Raw genomic sequence first — 20,376 nt, forward strand, 5'->3', positions numbered from 1 at the left:
GTGAATTTGGTGTGGAAATAATAGATATGAGGTGTAGAAGTATAGAAGCGATTGGAAATAAACTATGAAGAGCAAAAGCAGTTCGAGGCTATAAAATAAACGTTCAGGTAGGAGGAAAGGGGTTGTATTGTATTCTATACACAGACCAAGTAAGTTTTTTTAAAAAAAAAAAAATATGTTTTCACTGATAGAGAAACATCAGTGAGAGAGAGACAACATCATTTGGCTGCCTCCTGCACCTCTCCCACCCCCGCTGGGGATCGAGTCTGCAACCCGGGCATGTACCTTGACCTGGAATTGAACTGTGACCTGGTGCATAGTTCGATACTCAACCATTGAGCCACACTGGCCAGGCCAGACCCAGTAAACTTCGAAAACAAGATGTCGCTTCTGTTTGCATGTTCCTCAGTTGAATGTATTGTATATTGAGCAAACACTGTTCACGTTTCAGCATCTAAAGTCTTAATCACCTCCTGTGCTAAACATTTTATAAATTCGTATTTCTGGATTTTGAGTGTCTTTATAAAGTTTTGTTTTGTTGGGGGTTTTGGGTTGTTTTTTCCCCCAAAAAAATAAATTTAGAAAACCTGGCTGGTCCTTATCTTCTCCTTTACATAAAAGTTGTTACTTCTTGCCCTAACCGGTTTGGCTCAGTGGATAGAGCGTCGGCCTGTGGACTCAAGGGTCCCAGGTTCGATTTCGGCCAAGGGCATGTACCTTGGTTGCGGGCACATACCCAGTAGGGAGTGTGCAGGAGACAGCTGGTCGATGTTTCTCTCTCAATGTTTCTAATTCTCTATCCCTCTCCCTTCCTCTCTGTAAAAAAAAATCAATAAAATATATATATATTTTTTTTTAAAAGTTGGTACTTCTTAAAGTTTTGCTCAGAGGGTCACAGCACACCCCGAAGTGCAGGTGACTGGGCCTTTGGATGAGTAAGTGCATATTTCCAGTCGGGACTCTAAACAGAAACCACGTCTCTGGAAATAGTAACAGATTAGCAGAGCCATGAAAGGCGTGTTCTTTGGGGGTGAAGAGCCCATTTACTCCTTTTCCTCTCCAAGAGTTTGGAGTCAGTTACCCTGATGTCTTCGCAAAAATCATTTTTATCATATCTAACATGCCTTTCAGAAAATTCAAGGCCCTAATCCTGGAAAAAGGTTAAGTCAGTACATATTATGTAGGGGTGTGTGTGATAGCCTGTGTTTTCACATTCGCTAGAACACCTGCTCAGGACAATTCTTTCAATACTTCAAAAAATCATTTTGTTGTATTTGTAACTATTATTGATTTTTGTTAACCTTTGGTTTGGGACCTGTTTATTTTTTAATTTTTTAAGTATGTTTTGCCCAGCTGGCTGAGTAGTTTAGCATCGACCCATGAACCAAGAGATCACTGGTTTGATTCCTGGTCAGGGTACATGCCCAGAATGTGGGCTCAGTCCCCAGTAGGGGGCCTGCCAGAGGCAGCCGATCGATGATGTTTCTCATCAATATTTCTATCTCTCTATCCCTCTCTAAAAAATAAATAAATACATAAATAAAATTTAAAATATATTTTTATTGCCTGGCCAGGGTGGCTCCATGGCAGTGGTTGAGCGTCGACCCATGTCCCAAGAAGTGGCTGGTTCGGCCATGTGGGACTTGTTTATTTTTAATATTCAACTTTATTAAAGATGTATGGCTTAAGTACAATAACACTTAAATAAATACGTTTGATAAATTTATACACCTATGTAACCATCACTCCAGAATACTTCAATCACTACAAAAAGTCCTCTTGCCTGGCCAGTGTTGCTCAGTGGTTGAGTGTCGACCCAGGAACCAGGAGGTCACAGTTCAATTCCCTGTCAGGGTACATGCCCGGGTTGTGAGCTCAATCCCAGTAGGGGGTGTGCAGGAGGCAGCCGATCAATGATTCTCATCATTGGTGTTTCTATCCCTTTCCCTTCCTCTCTGAAATCAATAAAAACATTAAAAAAAAAAAAAAAAAAAAGTCCCCTTGGCCTCCATCCTAGTCACTTCCTGCCTACTCCCGTTCCCTGGCAACCGCTGATCTGCTTTCTGTCACTGGATTCAATTGCTCTTTTCTAGAATTTTCGTATACAGCGTACACTTTTTTTTTTTTCATCTCACAATGCCGCATCCCTCCCAGCTTTAAGCTCCCTGGAATCACTCTCTGCTTTCTGTGTATAGATTTACCTACAGTATGTATTCTAAGCCTTAGAAACTGCCGTCACAGTGGGAGAGCTCAGCATCTCTCAATTCCTGACAGTTCAAGCAAACAACCAGCAAAACAAAAGGGAACGCCACAGTTACAAGCTTGAGCTAAGGGACATCATGGTGCATTCTGCATCCAGCAACAAGAGAGAACATACTCATTCTCTCAAGCACACGTGGAACATTTACAAAAACTGATCAGAAAAAAAAAAAACTGATCAGGTGCAAGACCATAGCGTCTCAATAAATTTTTAAAAATTAGACCACATTAAGCACATTACAATACAATTAAGTTATATGACAAGAACAAAAAACACTATAATTGCTGACAGCTTCAGAAGCGGTGTTGAGTAGTGGTGAACAGCAAGTATTCTGAAAACCAAATCATGATGCGTACCTGAAACTAATATAGTGTGTGTTAATTATACCTAAATTTTTTTTTAAAGCACGTATTCTTGAGCATGGGTTCAAGAATATGACTTACTAGGCATATGTTTTCAGACAAATTTTGTAAATTCCATGTGCCTCTCCAGATGCAGAATGAGGCTGGCTAGCAATCTACCTCTTGTGGTCATCACTCAAGTTCAGCAGGGATCAGAGTCCCACCTTTCAGACACACAGTAGGACTGCACTTCCTGGCTCCCTGTGGTTGAGCAGGTCGATCTGACTAGTGCTGGCTGACTAGCGACTGGAAGTGGTCTGCTTGAGACCTTCCGGAGCCCACTTTCCCCTCTAGCTTCACAGCCAGTGGCATTCAAGACGGTGCTGCTCTGTGCCCACCCCAAGTGACTAAAATTAACCGAGATCCCTCTCCCTCAACCCCCCACAAAATAATGAAGGCACTGTGTTACAAGGGAGAAAACTCTTCATTTAGGCACAGACTCCGGGGGCTTGTTACCACAACATAACCCCCCTGGTATAGGTATCCCAGCTGATAGGAATGGAATCCCACTGAAGAACAAAATCCTACAACGCGCCTGATAACTTCAAAGGTAGGTAATGTGCCAATGAACTTGGTCATAGGAGAAGCTGGAAAACCAAGTGTCAGTAGCACAGATTGGCAGCTTTGCTTCCATTTAATAATTTACTCCAATAAACGGGTGGGTTCAGAAGGGACCTGGCCAGTTTGCGAGCAGAAATGAAGACAGAGGGACAAGGACTTAAGCATGGAAGTGACTAATGATGGACCACGAAGTCTTAGCCAGGTAAGGAGGGAGTGAGGATGTGGGCAGGCGGGTTGAAGGGGTGATGAAAGGTGGTGTCAAGGGTGTTAGAAGTCCTCGTGGGGGTGGATTAAGGGCTCCTAAAGGCAGTGAGGGGGGCAAATAAGTGGGGAGGAAGGAGGTTGGGTTGGGAGAAGATTAAAATCATATGAGTAGCCCGGCCAGTGTGGCTCAATGATTGAGCATTAACTTATGAACCAGGAGGTCATGGATTCAATTCTGGGTCAGGACACATGCCCAGGTTGTGGGTTCAATCCCCATTGGGGGGCATTGCAGGAGGCAGCCAAACAATGATTCTCTCTCATCATTGGTGTTTCTATCTTTCCTTTCCTCTCTGAAATCAATAAAAATATTTTATTATTTATTTAATTATTTTATTTTATTGTTTAAAATATTACAAATAGTAATAAAAATATTTTTGTTAGAGATCACATGAGTAGGCCTAGCTGGCATAGCTCTGTGGTTGAGCCTCAACCTATAGGCCAGGAGGTCACAGTTCGATTCCCAGTCGGAGTGCACGCCTGATGTAGTCGAGGGTCAGGGCCATCTGAGTGCCATGAGGGTCAGCTCGCTGTGAGGGGCCCCAGACTAAAGGCTGTGGCATCTTATGGTCCTGGGTGGGTGGTTTGGGAGCGAGGGGAAAAGGCTTTGGGAGAGTTCTGAGCGCTGAATCAGTGTGGGGCGTGCAGGAGGCAGCCAATGGAGTCTCTCGCTATTGATGTTTCTATCTCTCTCTCCCTCTCCCTTCCTCTCTGAAATCAATAAAAACATTTTTTTAAAAATCACATGAGTAGGTGAGAACGACAACGTTTCCATAGAAACCACCTCCGGCTTCTGCCTCAGCAATGCTCCTCACGTGGCAGAGCTGGAACACTCGGCCTCGCACAGTGGCTGCCGCACGCAGCCAGGATGCTTGCGTATTGTTTCCAGGCAGAGGCTCGGGTGCGGGCCAGGGGTGGAGAGGTGCCTGAAGGACAGTGGCCCTGGACCTGTCGCCGATGGGGGGCTTGGTGGCCGCCAGGGACTGAAAATGGCAGACATGAGAAATAAAAGGGAAAAAGGCAAGATTGTGGAAAGAAACACAAGGTCTTTTGCTCAAGTGATAGAAAAGCCCATTCAAACCAACTTAAGTATTGGGAACCCTACGCAGAGTCTGGAAGGGGCGGTAACTATGTGTAATCAGCTTCAACGCAGTGTCTCAGGCCTGACGAAGGGAGGCGCTCACAAAGGCTTCCCCTGGCACACCTCCCGGGGGTGGGGGGCCGCCCTTCCCACGCCAGGCCTGGGGCACAGGTGGTCCACTGTGGTCTCTGAGGGGGGTCTCAGTCCAGGGCTCAGGGCACCTGGCTCCTATCCATCACCACCATTGCTAGGTCTCCTTCAGGCCCCTCTGCCTCCTGGAGGGAGAGTGGGGGGCCCTGAAGATGCCTGTCCCCTCTGACAGTGCCCAGAACTCCCCCACTCCCAGCCTTTCCCCCTCGCTCCCAAACCACCCACTCAGGACCAGAAGATGCGAGAGCCTTTTGTTTGGGGCCCCTTGGAGCGAGCTGACCCCCATGGAGCTCAGATGACCCTGACCCTCGACTAGGGGACCCCATTCTGTGGGACAAGCGGAATGGGAGCAGGGTCAGCGATTTCTCCAAGTTTAGCCTCTTGCCCATTCCATGGGAGTCAGTACAGATGCTCCTGATACACCCATCGGCGGTGGAAAATACCAGAAGTTGAAAATATGCACCTCACCTACCCAGAGCCTGGCCTGCCTCGGAACACTCACATGGGCCCCCAGATGGGCAAAGGCATCGAACACAGGCCACCGTATAACGAAGCGGTGAAAGCCTGTGTGTTTACTGAATACGGCACTGAAAGCGCAAAGCACAATGGTCGTACGAGTCCTCGCCATTCACGTCCACGGCTGAACGCGCCTGGCACACAGACGGGCGTTTGTAGACATAATTGGGCAGAAAAACACAAAACAGTGTCCAAAAACCCCAGCGACCCAGCACCTGCAGGGGGTCCCTCCGTCGCCGGGCTGCCCAGGGGTGCTCAGCCCAGCATCCCGGGAGAGGACCACACCCAGGGATCACCAGCCCCGGAAAAGATCAAAATTCTAAATCTGAAGCACAGTTTCCACTGCACACAGACAGCCTTCGCACACACCACTGTCAAGGTGAAAGCCGCCAGTTGCAGCACCGTAAGCGGGGACCACCTGTAAGCGCTTGACTCTCATGTTTGGCTCCTTGCTCTCTGAGCCACTCGGACCCGGGCCGCCCCGGCTCAGCAGAGCTTCTGACCAGCACCATCCACACAAACACGTCAACAGCCTGGTGTCCGGCACAGGCATCAACCCTCCCCTGGAATCCGTGCTGTCTCAGAGGCCCCAGGTACCAGCAGGCACGCAGCAAAGCTCAGCTGTTATTCTAAGCACCGTCCTAAGCCTGCCTTTTGCAATCACGGGATTTTAGACGGGGTTGGGGGGGAGGGGGGCCTGCAGGCACATTAGAATCACCTGTGAGGTCTTCTAAGCCTGGTGGGAGCCAGGCCTTCCCTAGAGCATCTGATTTTCATTTCACTGACACAGAAAGACAGAGAGTCTGCTCCACAATATCCCAAACCGCCCTCTTTCCAGCTCCACCAACTTGTCTGAACTCAGTCCCAGGGGCAGGAAGTCCACAGGGACGACTGCCATGCCCGCGCCCCCCCCCCCCCCCCCCCCGCGAGCCCACGTCCCCAGCTTGTGGGTCCCCAGCTTGTGGGTCAAGCCTCAGGCCCAGGGAACCCCTCGTCTCCCCCAGGCCATCCTCCCGAGAGGGGACGTTGCACCCACTTGCAACGCAAGTCCAAGGCGTGGCTTGAAGGAGGCTGTTTGAAACTCCCCTGGGGCCTGAGGCCTGGGGGTCTGCAAACTGGCTCCTGAGGCCTCCCAGGGTGTGCGCCGGCCCGGGATGGGGAGACAGAGGCGCAGGCCACGCACAGGCAGCCCCACCAACATCGGGGGGGCTCGGACGCCGGCGCCCATTCCACTGCCATGCATGAGGCTGAACATCTCCGGCTCGGTTTTTCCGGTGCTTGCTCTCATTCTTAGTTTTAAAACAATGCATGTTAAAGTCAGAGACATGCTCAGCCCGCTCTGTCTAGGACAGAAGTGCTTGAGAAATACGAATGTAGGAGAACCCGAGCGTACTCACTGCGGCTCAGACGTGCGGCCTGCTGCTCAGAGCAGGGCTGCAGCTGGGAGGCGAACTGCCGATTTAAAGGAAGGGGTTTCAGCTGGTGTAAGACAGTCTCCTCTGGACAAAGGTCCGTTCCCCGGGGCTTCTCCCTCCCCAGTCTCCCTCCCTTCCTCCCTTCCTCCCTTCCTTCCTCCCTTCCTCCCAGAGGCAGCCGGGGCGGGAGGTCGGACCTGCGTGCTCCCCGCTGGCCCCTGCCGCCTGCTGTGGGCCCGAGGTTCAGCTCCCGCGGCTGAGCGCCAGCCTCCCTCCCGCACCTGCTGCGGGAGTGATTGCTCCAGCTGCTTGTCCTCTGACACTCACAGCGAGTTCGCCAGCTCCTCATGGGAAGCAGACCTCTCAGGAGGCCTGTAAGCGCCTCGCCACCCCAACGCAACCCCCGGCCTTTCTGCCAACTCGCAGTCCTCAGCTGCCTGTTACCTTACACTGACATTGAGAGGAAAGACAGGAGGGACGGCACGCAGGGCTCCGTGCAGGTAATTCAGGTTGCACGGCGGTTCCTGCGTCAGGCCTCACGAGCCAGTGAGGCGGGCTCCTGTAGCTGAAAGCTCCCATCCAGCCCTCGGGTTGTGGGCTGACCGGTGCTGCCTTCAGTTCAAATGTCCAGGCCCTAACCCTCCAGGCGATCGTATTTGGAGACGGGGACATTAAGGCGGTCATTAAGGTTAAATGAGAACCTCAGGGTGGGGCCCTAATTTGATAAGGGTCTGAAGATGAGAGACAGGGTGGGGGAGGGGGAGGAGGGTGTAGGGGGTGTTAAGTGGTGATGGAGGGAGACTTGACTTGGGGTGCGAGGCACACAATGCAGGATACAGATGATGTGTTGCAGAATTGTGCGCCTGCAACCTGTAGGATTTTGTTAACAAGTGTCATCCTCATAAATTAAATAAGAAGGAAAAAAAATAGGAGAGACGCCAGAGATTGCTCTTCCCCGCTCTTCCTCCCCCCCTCCCCTCTCCCTCCATCGCTCTCTCCGCCCCACCCCCACCCCGGCGCACACAGAGAAAGGCCGCAGGAGCCGCAGGGAGAAGGCAGCCTGCAGCAAAGGAGGAAGGCGCCACCAGGAACCACCTGCTGGCACCTTCACCTCGGGACTTGCCGCCGCCAGAGCTGGGAGAAAATAAATGTCCATTGCAGAAGCCACGCAGACTGCAGGGTTTTGTTGTGACAGCTGAGCAGCCTAGGACACTTAGAGACCCCCATTTCCTGCCTCCTGGGAACTCTCACATCCTCGGCTCTGGGCAGGTCGGGGGGCCGGTGTCACTGCTACCTGTGTCCTGGGCCTCACTGCCCACTGGGGCCTCCAGCCTGGACCTTCCCTTCCACGTCCCTAAGTCCTGACTCCCATATTCCTCTTGGTATTTACCGTGTCGTTCCATTGGCCAGGAATCCATCTGCAATGCAGAGACACTCTAGGAGGTTGCTTTCATGCCCTGTGTCCAATGTGGTCCCACTTCAAAGACTGAAGAGTGTGTGTGCGCGCGTGTGAGTGCTGATGCAGGAGAAAGAAGCCAGGTCCCCATGCTCTGTCCCCGTCCTGGGCCACAGACACCTGTAAGAAAGAACCCAGGGCTGCTCGTGGAGGCTGAGCCATCTGAGGAAGGGCTGGGTCCTGTAAGGTTTTGAAAGGAATCTCCCTGTGCCCTAGGAGTCCATCTCCAGCCTCAGGGTTTCAACCCAGTAATGAATTAATTAGCCTAGGATTGGAGAGAGGGTTTTCAAAGTGCGTGAGCCAGCATAGACCTCCGTGGAAGGGCTGTAGGGTTTGGAGTCAGATTCCTGTGGCTCTGGTTTCTGGTTGGGACCTTACCTGGGGCATCTTAAGCTAAAGCTCATCATCTGTCTGAACTGCAGTCTCCCACCTGTGGAGTGGGAGTCAGGATCCTAGCTTTGCAGGGTTGTAATGAAGACTTTACATTTTATCTTTTTTTTTTCCTTAGGACCTGCTTTTTTGTTTGTTTCCTTTATTGATTTTTAGAGAGGAAGGGAGAGGGATAGAGAGATAAAAACATCAATGATAAGAGAGAATCACTGCCCCCTGCATGCCCAGTACTGAGGCACGGGCAGGTGTCCTGACCAGGAATCAAACCAGCAACCTCTTGGTTCATGGGTCAACGCTCAACCACTGAGCCACACCGGCTGGGCAGGAGTTCACCCTCCAGGGAAATGCCTGGCTCGGGTTTTTATAGATGTGTACTTCATCCATCGTCTTCCTGAATCAGTCTGGCCAACAAATCTGAATGGTAGCTCCCCCCCCAACCCCCACTTTGTAGCTGTGTGGGTGTGGTGGGGGACTGGGTGGGGGAGGAGTGAAGGGGTGGCTGCCTTATTACAAATCTGATTTATCTTTTTTTTTTTTTGGTTCAAAAAGTATGTCCTCAGAAAACGCAGACTAACGGTTATCTTTGCCCGAGCAGGTCTGAGGGACCCACTCTCCCAACGCTGCATTAGTGAGCAGTCACTCCCAACTACGGGGCCACCACCTTGGCAACTGGCAAAGGGGATTTTCCAAATGTGTGAGTGAATGAGTAAATGAAAGGCCTCATTAAGGCCTCGTTTGGAGCATGCCCAGCGCTCCAGGCATTGCTCCCTCTCCCTGGAGTGAGAACCACAATGAGATGCACCGAGTCCAGCAGCTCAGGGTCTGCAGGAAATGCTCTTCAGAGACAGGGTCTTCCTGGGAGTCATTTTTCCAGTTGTTTCTCAACACTTGGCGATGCCACTTTGGGTATGTGATGCCTCACAGTGGGATTCTGGGAGGTGGATCCACTTCCTCCCTCCTCCCCTCGCCCCTTCCCCCCACCTTGTTTTGCTGTTTTGAAATCTAAGAAAAGGGTAGCAGAGGGAGATGGGAGAAAGACAGACTGGGTGTGTTAGGCTATAGGACTGTTTATCAATATCCAACGCCCCTTCCTGGAGGGACTAGTAACTTGGCCAAAGTATAGGAAGTGCCCCTCAGTTCCAAGGGCAACTTTACAAGCTCATTAGCAATTGTCCAGCTCTTCCTGACCCTCCCGCCTCCCCCCAGGGGTTGAGGAAGGCTGTGTGAGCCCCTGGGGAGTCACTGCCCTGATTGATTGGCGTGATGGGCCCCATCCCCAGCTATTGCAGGGATTGTTTCTGCAGCAAAACCCAGTCCGGCTCACGGATACAAGTGGATACGGTTTCTTTATGCCATTTAATAGTTAAGCGAAGGAGAGCAAAACAGCACACAAAGAAAACACAGACATGGTAACACTGAAGGCGGCAAGGTCTGGGGGAGATCTCTCAGGGACAGTCCCGGCGGGCCCTACTTGCTGCTGCGGCTCTTGGAACTGGACCGGAGGGGCCGGTAGACGCCGACCACCACGGCGTGGTCTCGCTCATAGGGCTCCAGGGTCAGCTGCTCCTGGGGCTTCAAATTCTCCTGCTGCAGCTTCCTCACCTCCGAGGCGAACACCGCCTCGGCCGACGCGGTGGAGTCGATGCAGTTGGCCTTGATGGAGATGAGAAAGTGGCCCCCGTTGCGCAGGAAGGTGTGGGCGTTCAGAGCCAGGATGCGGGACTGGTCGGGCTGCGCCACGTCGGCGAAGATCACATCCACCATCCCCACGAGCATGCGGTACTTGAGCGGGTGCCGCGCATCTTCCAGGACCGGGATGATGTTGGTGCGGCTCTTGGCAACGTTGACCAGGTCGCGGCCGGCGCGGTGCGAGAACTCGACCGCGTAGACCAAGCCGTCGGGGCCGATGATGTCGGAGACGTGGGAGACCGTGGTGCCCGAGGCGGCGCCCAGGTACAGCACCTTGCACTTGGGCTTGATGTGGATCTGGTCGACCCCGCCCAGGATGGCCGCGGCCAGCTTGGAGCGGAAGGGGTTCCAGGTGCGGTACTCCACCTTCGCGCCGCCCTCGTTCACCGTGACCCGCCGCTCGCCGTACACCGACTGGCCCGGCACCATATTCAGCGTGACCAGCGCGTCCTCCATGCCGCGGTAGATGAAGACGCCCTCGTGCCGGTGCGGCTCCACCGTCACGACCCTCATCCCCTTCTTGCGGCGGTTCTTGTTCTTGCCGCCGCGCCGCCCGCCACCATAGCCGCCACCGCCGCCGCCGCCACCGTAGCCGCCGCCGCCACCATAGCCGCCACCGCCACCGCCACCACCGTAGCCGCCGCCTCCGCCGCCACTGCCACCGCGGTCCCAGCCGCCGCTGCGATCCCAGCCGCCGCCACCGCTGCTGCTGCCGCCGCCGCCACGGTCCCAGCCACCGCTGCGGTCCCAGCTGCTCCTGTCGCCGCCGCCGCCGCCACCGCCACCGCGCCCACGGCCCCGGCTGAAGGTACGGCCCCGCGAGCCGTAGCTGCCCTTGCCGCCCTGGCCACCTCCATCACCGCCGTAGCCTCCCCTGCCTCGTCCTCCGCCCCAGCCGCCACCCCAGCGGCCGCCCGAGCCGCCCCCGCGCCAAGAGGACTTCATGGCGCACCCCGGGCACCGGTGCTCAGCTGTGGCCGGTGGCTCCGGGCGGCGGTGCTGGCGCAGGAACAAAGGTTGGCGGCGGCGGCGGTCGGCGGCACTGCTCGCCCAGCTCCCGCGGCACGGACGCCGAGCGCGGCAGTGGAGCGCACCGCAGTGCCGCAGTGCCGCAGTGCCGCTCCACCCGCGCCCTTGACGCAGGCACTGGCGTCATCGCATCCGCCGCAGGGGCGATGCGGGAGCCCCCGGAAGCCCCCCTGGCTGCAGACGTGGCCTGCCGCCTGCTGTCTCTCCCCTCCCCCACCCATCTGCTTCCTCAGGGACCCCTCCCACCTCTCCTGGGCTGCAGAAGCGGGCGCCTGGGCAGGACTGGGGGAGAGAAGCATGGGCTTCGTCTGGCTGGGCCGCTCGCGTGCTGTGTGGTCTCGGGAAGCTCACTGACCCTCTCTGCGGTTCTTGTTTGAACTTGAGCAAGTTTCTTGCGCTGCCTCTCATCATCCCATCTGTAAAGCAGAACCTGCCTCAAAGGGTTTCTTTTTTTTTTTTTTAATATTTTTATTGATTTCCGAGAGGAAGGGAGAGGAAGGGGGAGATATAGAAACATCAATGATGAGAATCATTGATCGGCTGCCTCCTGAACGCCCCCTAATGGGGATCAAGTCCAGATCGAGCCCGCAACTCGGAATCCAGCGGTGACCTGGTTTACAGGTCAACGCTCAACCACTGGGCCACCCCGGCGGGCTAAATGCATTTCTTTTGGTCAATCTTTTTTTTAAAAAAAATGTTTTATTGATTTCAGAGAGATATATAGCAGCATTAATAATGAGCCCTGGCTGGCTGTTCAGTGGCTAGAGCGTCAGCCCTCGGACTGGAGGGTCCCGGGTTCAATTCCCCGTTCCAGTCAGGATGCATGCAGGAGGCAGCCAATTATGTCTTTCTCTCAAATTAATGTTTCTGTCTCTCCCCCTCCCTTTCACTCTCTCTAAAAATCAATGGAAAAATATCCTTGGGAAAGGATTAAAAAAAATCAATGATGAGAGATAATCATCGATCAGCTGCCTTCTGCACGCCCCCTACTGGGGATCCAGCCCCAACCCACCTATGTGCCCTGACCAGGAATCCAACTGTGACCTCTTGGTTCATGGGTCGATGCTCAACCACTGGGCCACACTGGCCAAGCTCTTTTGGTCAATCTTTTTATTGAGGTATAGTTTACATATACATAAGTGCCGTTTTGTTTTAAATCAGTGTATTGCTGTAGAACTTTAACCACTTGAGAATGGTTCTGGCACTCTTTTTAAAATATATTTTTATTGATTTTAGAGAGGAAGGGAGAGGTATAGACACATCAATGATGATAATCATTGATCAGCTGCCTCCTGCATGCCCACTACTGGGGATCAAGCCTGCAACCTAGGCATGTGCCCTTGGCCAGAATCTAACCTGGGACCCTTCACTCTGCAGGCCAACGTTCTATCCACTGAGCCAAACCGGCTAAGGCGGTTCTGGCACTCTTATACAAGGTTGGTGGGAGTCCAAATTGGTACACATACTTGAACAAAACACTTAAACAATGAACCTAAACTTTGACTTAGTTAACTGCTAAAATTTTATCCTAAAGGGACAATCTCAGCAATGACCAGTGATGGTAGTTAGGACTAGTGGAGCAGGGGTAGTGATGAACACTGTTGTCATGGAAGGGGTGAAGGAGCTGAGATGAGTAGACTAATACAAGAGATATTTAGAAGATAGAATTGTCCTCACTAGTGTGGCTCAATGGTTAGAGTGTTGGCCTGGGCACCAAAGGGTCACAGGTTTGATTCCTGGTTCAATGTGTTGTATCTCACTCACGTCAATGTTTCTCTCTCTCTTCCCCCCTCCCTCTCTTCCTTTCTCTCTGAAAAAAAAAAGCAATGGATATTTAGAAGATAGAATCCACAGGACTTTCTGACAGACTAGATATAGGAAGTCAGAAAGTGGAAACTTCTAACCATGGATTGCTAAGGTGTAGTGGCTCCAGCCCTGGTTGCTCTCTTAGCTCTGCTCCATAAACTGTGCAGAATCCCAGAACCTGTTCTGGGAGCATGGGGCAGCAAGAAACTGTTGATTCTTCAGAGTGAGTGGCTCAGAGCCCTAAATCCTATAATGTGCCTCAGCAGAAGCCAAGAATCTCATATTTATCCTTGAATTCTGGTCCATATTTCAAAAATCCGTTCTTTCAGTCTGCAGTATCGTCTTGAGTACACAAAAAAAAGAACCTTTGGCACCAAGGACAGTGAACACGCCAATGCAGAAGTTTTCGGGTTTGGTCAGCACCACGGACAGCGATACCAATTGGGCTACTTTGGTGACTAGAGCCAGCTTCCCCGCCAGGAAGCCAACCCAAGAGCCGGGGAAGGTGATGTAAGCAACTGGCAGACCGCCCTATCAGAGGGATTAATTGCCTACTCCAGAGCGTGATAAAACGTACTTGAAGGCCAGGAGGAATGTCAGGCAGTGGGTACTGAAGGTGCACACACACATTCCATCTGGGCCAGGATTCTTGTCTCAAATTCATGGACAGCAGTACCAGTTTCCCTGCGGGCCAGCGTGCCTCCCTAATGGGCACCAGAAGTCTATTTGCTGGAATGTAGACAAGGGGCCAGAGAGCGCAATAGATGGTTCCAGAGGTGGATGGTTCACCTAAAACACTCTACTTAGAGGTACCTGCTCGCATTACAAATTGAGGAGTGTTCTCTAAAATGATGAGCTATGACTGATGCTGTGAATTGGATTTCTCCCACATCAGAGCCTGTAATGGTTAATTTTATGTGTCAACTTGACTGGGCCACAGGGTGCTCAGATATTTGGTCAACTATTATTCTGAGTTGTCCTGTAAAGATGTTCTGGGATTAAAAGAAACATTTAAATTGGTAGACTGGGGAAAGCAGACTGCCCTCTGTAATGTGGGTGGGCCTCATCCAGCTGTCTGTCAAAGGCCTATATCAAACAAAAGGCTGACCCAGTTCAAAGGCCATCAGGCAGGAGAATTCTCTTGGGAGAGGGTCAACCTTCTGTTTGATTCAGGGCTGGGAAGAGAAGTTGCCACAACTTCTGGCTGTAAAAACCAGTGGGGAGTGTGGCTGAGTAACACGGAGGTTGCAGGAGTCCCAGGCAGTTCCTCTTTAAGGGCCTATGCACAGACTTACCCAGACTTACTCCCTCTGAGCTCCAGCGCTGGGGCAGCAGCTTAAAAGGAACCTGAGACATTTGGGGAGGAACTAACTTGTCTGGATTCAGGTCAAGAGCTGGAGGAGCAGCTTTCTTCCAGAGAGAAGTGCTGGCAGAGGCCAGTGTTCCTTTGCTGAGCCCTCCATGCCACAGAGTTGACAGGATGCCCCATATCTGAATCTCCGTTAACCTGGCTCACAACTTTCCCCCCTTCGTGGTGATTCCCTGAGACCCAGCCCTTCCCTACTTATAGGCTCATTCAAGCCATTTCCAGTGACTTTTCCATACAACTGGCCTCTCTTGCCTCATGCTTTGGACTTCCTTAACATCTCTCAAATAAGCATCAGCTGGCATCAGCGTGCCCTGTACCTCTCAATAAGTGAACCTAGGCCTGGCAGAGGCAACCTGCCCTGGTTCAGTGTGGCCTCTCCTGGGCAACTCCAAACTCCACACAAGTAGCAGCCATCTGCAGATTGCTTTGGAGCTCATGCTGGGTGGCCTCAGGCAGGGCAGTTAGAGGCTGACTTTGAAACTCCTGAGAAGCCCAGAGCCAGTGTACCTGGTGGTCAACTTTTACCATGCCGGATTACAACCTTACCACCTACACGAGTGACACACTCAAGGGGAGAACTCAGTGAGCACCAGAGCCCCACAGAAGCAAGTCCCGCCCTGTAGGGTTGGCTCCCGCAATGCAGCTCCTCAGCTGCAGTCGAAGCTAATTTTCCCAACCGATGGACCTGAGGGTTAATCCCTCACAGTATCGCCAACATAAATCAAGGCTCAATACAATAGGAAAGTACACACAGTTCACACGGGGGTGCACCTGAAGTGCCCAGCTCAGGTGACGGGAGGCTGAGCCACAGGGCCCTACAGGACACCTGCTAACAAGGCCACTCTACTAAGTCCAGGAGACATAGCAGCTCTGCCTAATGAATAGAAGCAAGCACAGGGAAGCAGCCAAAATGCAGAGACAAACACATCACAAGTGAAAGAACAGGAGAAACCTCCAGAAAAAGAACTAAATGAAGTGGAAGCAAGAAAACTACCAATACAGAGTTCAAAACAATGGTTAAAAGGATACTCAAGGAATTAATGAGAACTTCCAGGAACTTACTGAGATTTCCAAGGAAATTAGTGAGAACATCAACAACATAAAAAAGTAGCTTTCAGAAATGAAGCATACAATAACTGAAATAGAGTAATTTACAGGGAATCAACAGTAGAGAATGTCAAGAATAAAGTAAGCGATTTGGAATATGAGGAAACAAAACACACCCAAGCAGAAGAGAAAAAATAATCCAAAAATATGAAGATAGTGTAAGGAGCCTCTAGGACAACTTCAAATGTGCCAACATTCACATCAAGGGAATGCTGGAGGGAGAAGAGGAGGAGCAAGAAATTGAAAACCTATTTGAAAAAATAATGACAGAAAACTTCCCTTATCTGGTAAAAGAAATAGACATACAAGTCCAGGAAGCATAGAGTCCCAAACAAGATGAACCCAAAGAGGTCCACACCAAGACATAATTAAAATGCCACAGGTTGAAGACAGTGAATCTTAAAAGTAGCAAGATAAAAGCAGGTATGCCCTAGCCAGTGTGGCTCAGTGAACAGAACATTCATCCATGGACTGAAGGGTCCTGGGTTCAATTCCGATCAAGGGCATGTACCTTGGATGCAGGTTTGATCCCCAGCTCTGGTCAATGCCTGTGCGGGAGGCATGTCTCTCTCATATTGATGATTCTCTCTCTGTATCTCCCTCCTTTACACTCTCAAAGAAAAAAAAGAAAAGCAGTTAATTACCTACAAGGAAGCACCTATACAAATGTCAGCTAATTTCTCAACAGAAACTATGCAGGCCAGAAGGGAGTGGCGAGAAATATTAAAAGTGATGAAAAGCAAGGACCTACAACCAATATTACTCTATCCAGCAAAGCTATCATTTAGAGCTGAAGGTCAGATAGAGCTTCACAGACAAGAAAAAGCTGAAGGAGTTAGTTTATCATCACCAAACCAGTGTTACATGAAATGCTAAAGAGGCTTAAGGAGAAGAAGAGCTTCCTTTCTGATCCACCATCTGTGGTGGAGTCACCGCCTAGATGCAGATTTTCGTAAAAACTCTCATGGGGAAAACCATTACTCTCAAGGTTGAGCCCTCGGATATGATGGAAAATGTAAAGGCCAAGATCCAGGAATTCCTCCTGACCAGCGAAGACTGATCTTTGCTGGCAAGCAACTGGAAGATGGACATACTTTGACTACAACATTCAAACGGAGTCCACTGTCCATCTTGTGTTGAGACTTCGGGTGGTGCCAAGAAAAGGAAGAAGAAGTCTTACACCACTCCCAAGAAGAATAAGCATAAGAGAAAGAAGGTTAAGCTGGCTGTCCTGAAATACTACAAAGTGGATGAGAATGGAAAAATCAGTCGCCCTCGCCGGGAGTGCCCTTCAGATGAATGTGGTGCTGAAGTTTTTATGGCCAGCCACTCTGACAGACATTATTGTGGCAAATGTTGTCCAACCTATTGCTTCAACCAACCAGAGGACAAGTCATTGTATTTGGGTCAACAAAAGACAAACTAAAAAACATAAAATAAAGAAGAAAAAAAAGATCAAAATATGAATAATAAAATGGCAATACATACATCTCTATCAACAATTGAATCTAAAAATCAAAATAAATGAACAAGGAATCTAATGAACAAAATAAACTGATGAATTAAATAGAACCAGAGGCATGGAAACATGGAGCAGACTGAAGAATCTGAGGGAAGGGGGGAGGGGAGAGAGGGAAAGGGGGGGTCCGGGAAGAGATTAAAGAATTTATATGGCTTTCGGCTCAAAAGAGGCTCAGGTGCAACTTTCTTTGGTCGTTCGGAATCCGGGTTCATCAGACACCAGCTGCCTCCACCATGCCGCTATATTTCGACCCCAATGAAATCAAAGTCGTACACCTGAGGTGCACCAGTGGGGAAGTGGGTGCCACGTCTGCCCTGGCCCCCAAGATCAGCCCCCCTGGACCTGTCTCCAAAAAAGGTTGGTGATGACATTGCCAAAGCAACCAGTGATTGGAAGGGTCTGAGGATTACGGTGAAACTGACCATTCAGAACAGACAGGCCCGGATTGAAGTAGTGCTTCTGCCTCTGCTCTAACCATCAAAGCCCTCAAAGAACTGCCAAGAGACAGAAAGAAGCAAAACAACATGAAGCACAGTGGAAATATCACTTTTGATGATTGTCAGCATTGCCCGACAGACGCGGCACTGATCTTTAGCTAGAGAACTCTCTGGAACCATTAAAGAGATCCTGGGAACTGCCCAGTCTGTGGGGTGCAATGTTGATGGCCGCCACCCTCATGACATCATAGATAATACCAACAGTGGTGCATTGGAATGTCCGGCTAGTTAAGAACTACAAAGGAAAAATGTTTCAATTAAAGATCATTTGACAACCAAAAAAAAAAAGAATTTATATGAACATATGCATTACATATGGACACGGACAGGGTGGTGAAGGCCTGGGATGGGGCAGGAACCAAGTGGAGGGGGAAAGGGGGAGCGGGGAAAGGGGGACATCTGTAATACTTTCAACAATAAAGGTTTTTTAAAAAAGCAAAAAATAAATTTAAAAAATAATAAAATAAGGAGACTTATCCTATTAATGCGACATCCTGTGACCTCATTTAACCTTAGTTACTTCCTTACTCCAAAAACAGACACTGAAAGTCAGGGCTTCAACATGAATTTTGGGGAGACACACTTAAATCTATAGTAATGAGCTACTGTTCCAAAGGTCTTCTTTCTAGGAGAAACCTTAGAAATCATCAGTTTATCTTTTTACGGAATAAGAAACTGACAAATTAAAAATGGCGGTGGAGTAAGTGGATGCTGCAGACACCCTCTCACGTCCAAACTGGAGTTACAACTAAAATACAGAAAAACTTACTGAATAATCAACGGCAGACTCCCTGGAAAGAACCTTGATAACCGAGGACCAAAAATGGAGACCGCATGGAGGCTGGTAGGAGGGATGGAGGTGTGAAAGGGCTGCCCGGGCCCCCACAGACAGGAGCTGAAGTTCCAGAGAGATATCTCAGCTGTGGGCAGTTGCCACTGAGAACTCTGGGGCCTAATCCCAAGCTGGGCCCCCAGCAGAGAGCAACAGAACTGGGAAAGGTACCCACATAATGTCTGTCTGCCAGGGAGAGACGGCTGGAAAGTCACGCATCCTCTTAAAGGGCCAACGCATAAAATTCCCTGTGGAGCCGTCCATCTTGTGCTCCGACAGAGGAACAGCAGTGTGGACTGAATTGAAGCAGGGTGAGCAGAAGCCAGGATCAAGGGCTCTGGGGCGAGAGCTCAGAAGGCAGATACCCTGGTTTCCTGTGCTGAGCCATTCCCTCACCGGCAGAGGTGGTCTTTCTCATGCAGACAATTGCTATACAGGCGGCACTCGGAAGACAACTGACCCACCCTATTGGAAAACACCTTGCTCCTGACCAGACTGAGTAACAATGAGCCTCCAGGCAGAAACAGTTACCCTGGCGTACCCTGTTGAAAAAGTCTCTTGCCACACCTGTGGATGACTGCCGGAGTGCACAGTAAGAGGAATTCTATCAGTCTGCAGCCAGAGGCAGTCCCTGGAAGCTTTGAGTCTTTTAGTCAGAAACAGCATTTGACACTGTCAGGCACCAGAGATTAGGAGGCGTACAGGATCTACTTAATACATAGTCACAAATCTAAACAGGGAACCAAAATGAGCAAACAAAGAACCCACAAATGAAAGAGCAAGAGAATTCTCCAGAAGAAGAGATACATGAAACAGAGATAAGAAATGTAATCTGAGACAAACCTACAGCCAACCTCATACTCCATGGGCAAACACTAAAACCATTTCCCCTGAGAACAGGAACAAGATAGGGATGCTCACATTCATCACTCCTATTCGACACAGTACTAGAAGTGCTAGCCATATCAGAAAAGAAGAAATAAAATGCATCCAAATTGGAAAAGAAGTAAAATTGTCATTATTTGTAGGTGACATGATATTATACATAGAAAACCCTAAAAATATCATCAAAAAACTACCAGACTTAATAAATGAATTCGTCAATGTAGCAGGATACAAAATTAACACCCAGAAATCTATGGTTTTTTTATATACCAATAATGAACTTACATAAAGAGAAACTAAAAAAAAAAAATCCCATACTTTGCACAGTGGCAGTATTGTAGCCAATGATGTTTATCTGAGGCGCGATTATTGCTAACTGAAAACAAAACAAACAAAAAAATCCCATATACCACTGCAAGAAAAAAATTAAGATACCTAGGAATAAATTTAACTAAGGAGGTAAAAGACCCAAACTCGGAAAACTACAGAACATTGAAAAAAGAGATAGAGGAAGACATAAACAAATGAAAGAATATACCGTGTTCATGTTTGGTAGCATCAACAACATTAAAATGTCCATACTAACCCCCTCAAAAAAAATAAAAATAAAATGTCCATACTACCCAAAACAATCTATAGATTCAATGCAATCCCCATTAAAATACCAATGGTGTATTTCACAGACCTAGAATAAACTCTCCAAAAATTCATTTGGAATTTAAAAAGACCCCGAATAGCCACCACACTACTGAGAAAGGAGGAAACGAAGTTGGAGGGATCACAATACTAGACATCAAGCTTTATTACAAAGCCACTGTTCTCAAAACTGCCTGGTACTGGCACAAGAACAGACATATAGACCAATAGAACAGAACAGAGAACCCAGTAATCGACCTAAGCCATTATGCTCAGTTAATATTTGACAAAGGAGGCAAGAGCATACAATGGAGTCAAGACAGTCTCTTCAATAAATGGTGTTGGGAAAGTTGGACAGATACATGCAAAAAAATGAAACTAGACCACCAACTTACACCGTACACAAGAATAAACTCAAAATGGATAAAGGACTTAAAACAGTAAGACGGGAAACCATAAAAAATCTTAGAAGAATCCAAAGGCAGCAAAATAGCAGACATAGTATATCATAGC

The 20,376-nt window shown here is 49.7% G+C and overlaps 1 protein-coding gene and 3 pseudogenes across 1 annotated transcript; 3 read left to right on the top strand and 1 right to left on the bottom strand.

Moving 5' to 3' along the window:
- Positions 1 to 9,828: 9,828 nt before the first annotated feature.
- FBLL1 (fibrillarin like 1) lies at positions 9,829 to 11,273 on the bottom strand. The gene has a single exon (XM_070417082.1). It carries the CDS (start codon positions 11,123 to 11,125, stop codon positions 9,959 to 9,961), a length of 1,167 nt encoding a protein of 388 aa, XP_070273183.1. The 5' UTR covers positions 11,126 to 11,273; the 3' UTR covers positions 9,829 to 9,958.
- Positions 11,274 to 14,757: 3,484 nt separating this feature from the next.
- Positions 14,758 to 17,097, top strand: LOC139010247 (ubiquitin-ribosomal protein eS31 fusion protein-like; annotated as a pseudogene).
- A 24-nt stretch (positions 17,098 to 17,121) lies between these two features.
- LOC139010245 (large ribosomal subunit protein uL11-like) lies at positions 17,122 to 17,839 on the top strand (annotated as a pseudogene).
- A 1,703-nt stretch (positions 17,840 to 19,542) lies between these two features.
- Positions 19,543 to 19,625, top strand: LOC139011978 (U4 spliceosomal RNA; annotated as a pseudogene).
- Positions 19,626 to 20,376: the final 751 nt, after the last annotated feature.

Source organism: Myotis yumanensis, unplaced genomic scaffold (assembly GCF_028538775.1).
Source record: "Myotis yumanensis isolate MYYU_CA2020_CCGP unplaced genomic scaffold, mMyoYum1.0.hap1 SCAF_5, whole genome shotgun sequence".
Taxonomy (NCBI): domain Eukaryota; kingdom Metazoa; phylum Chordata; class Mammalia; order Chiroptera; family Vespertilionidae; genus Myotis; species Myotis yumanensis.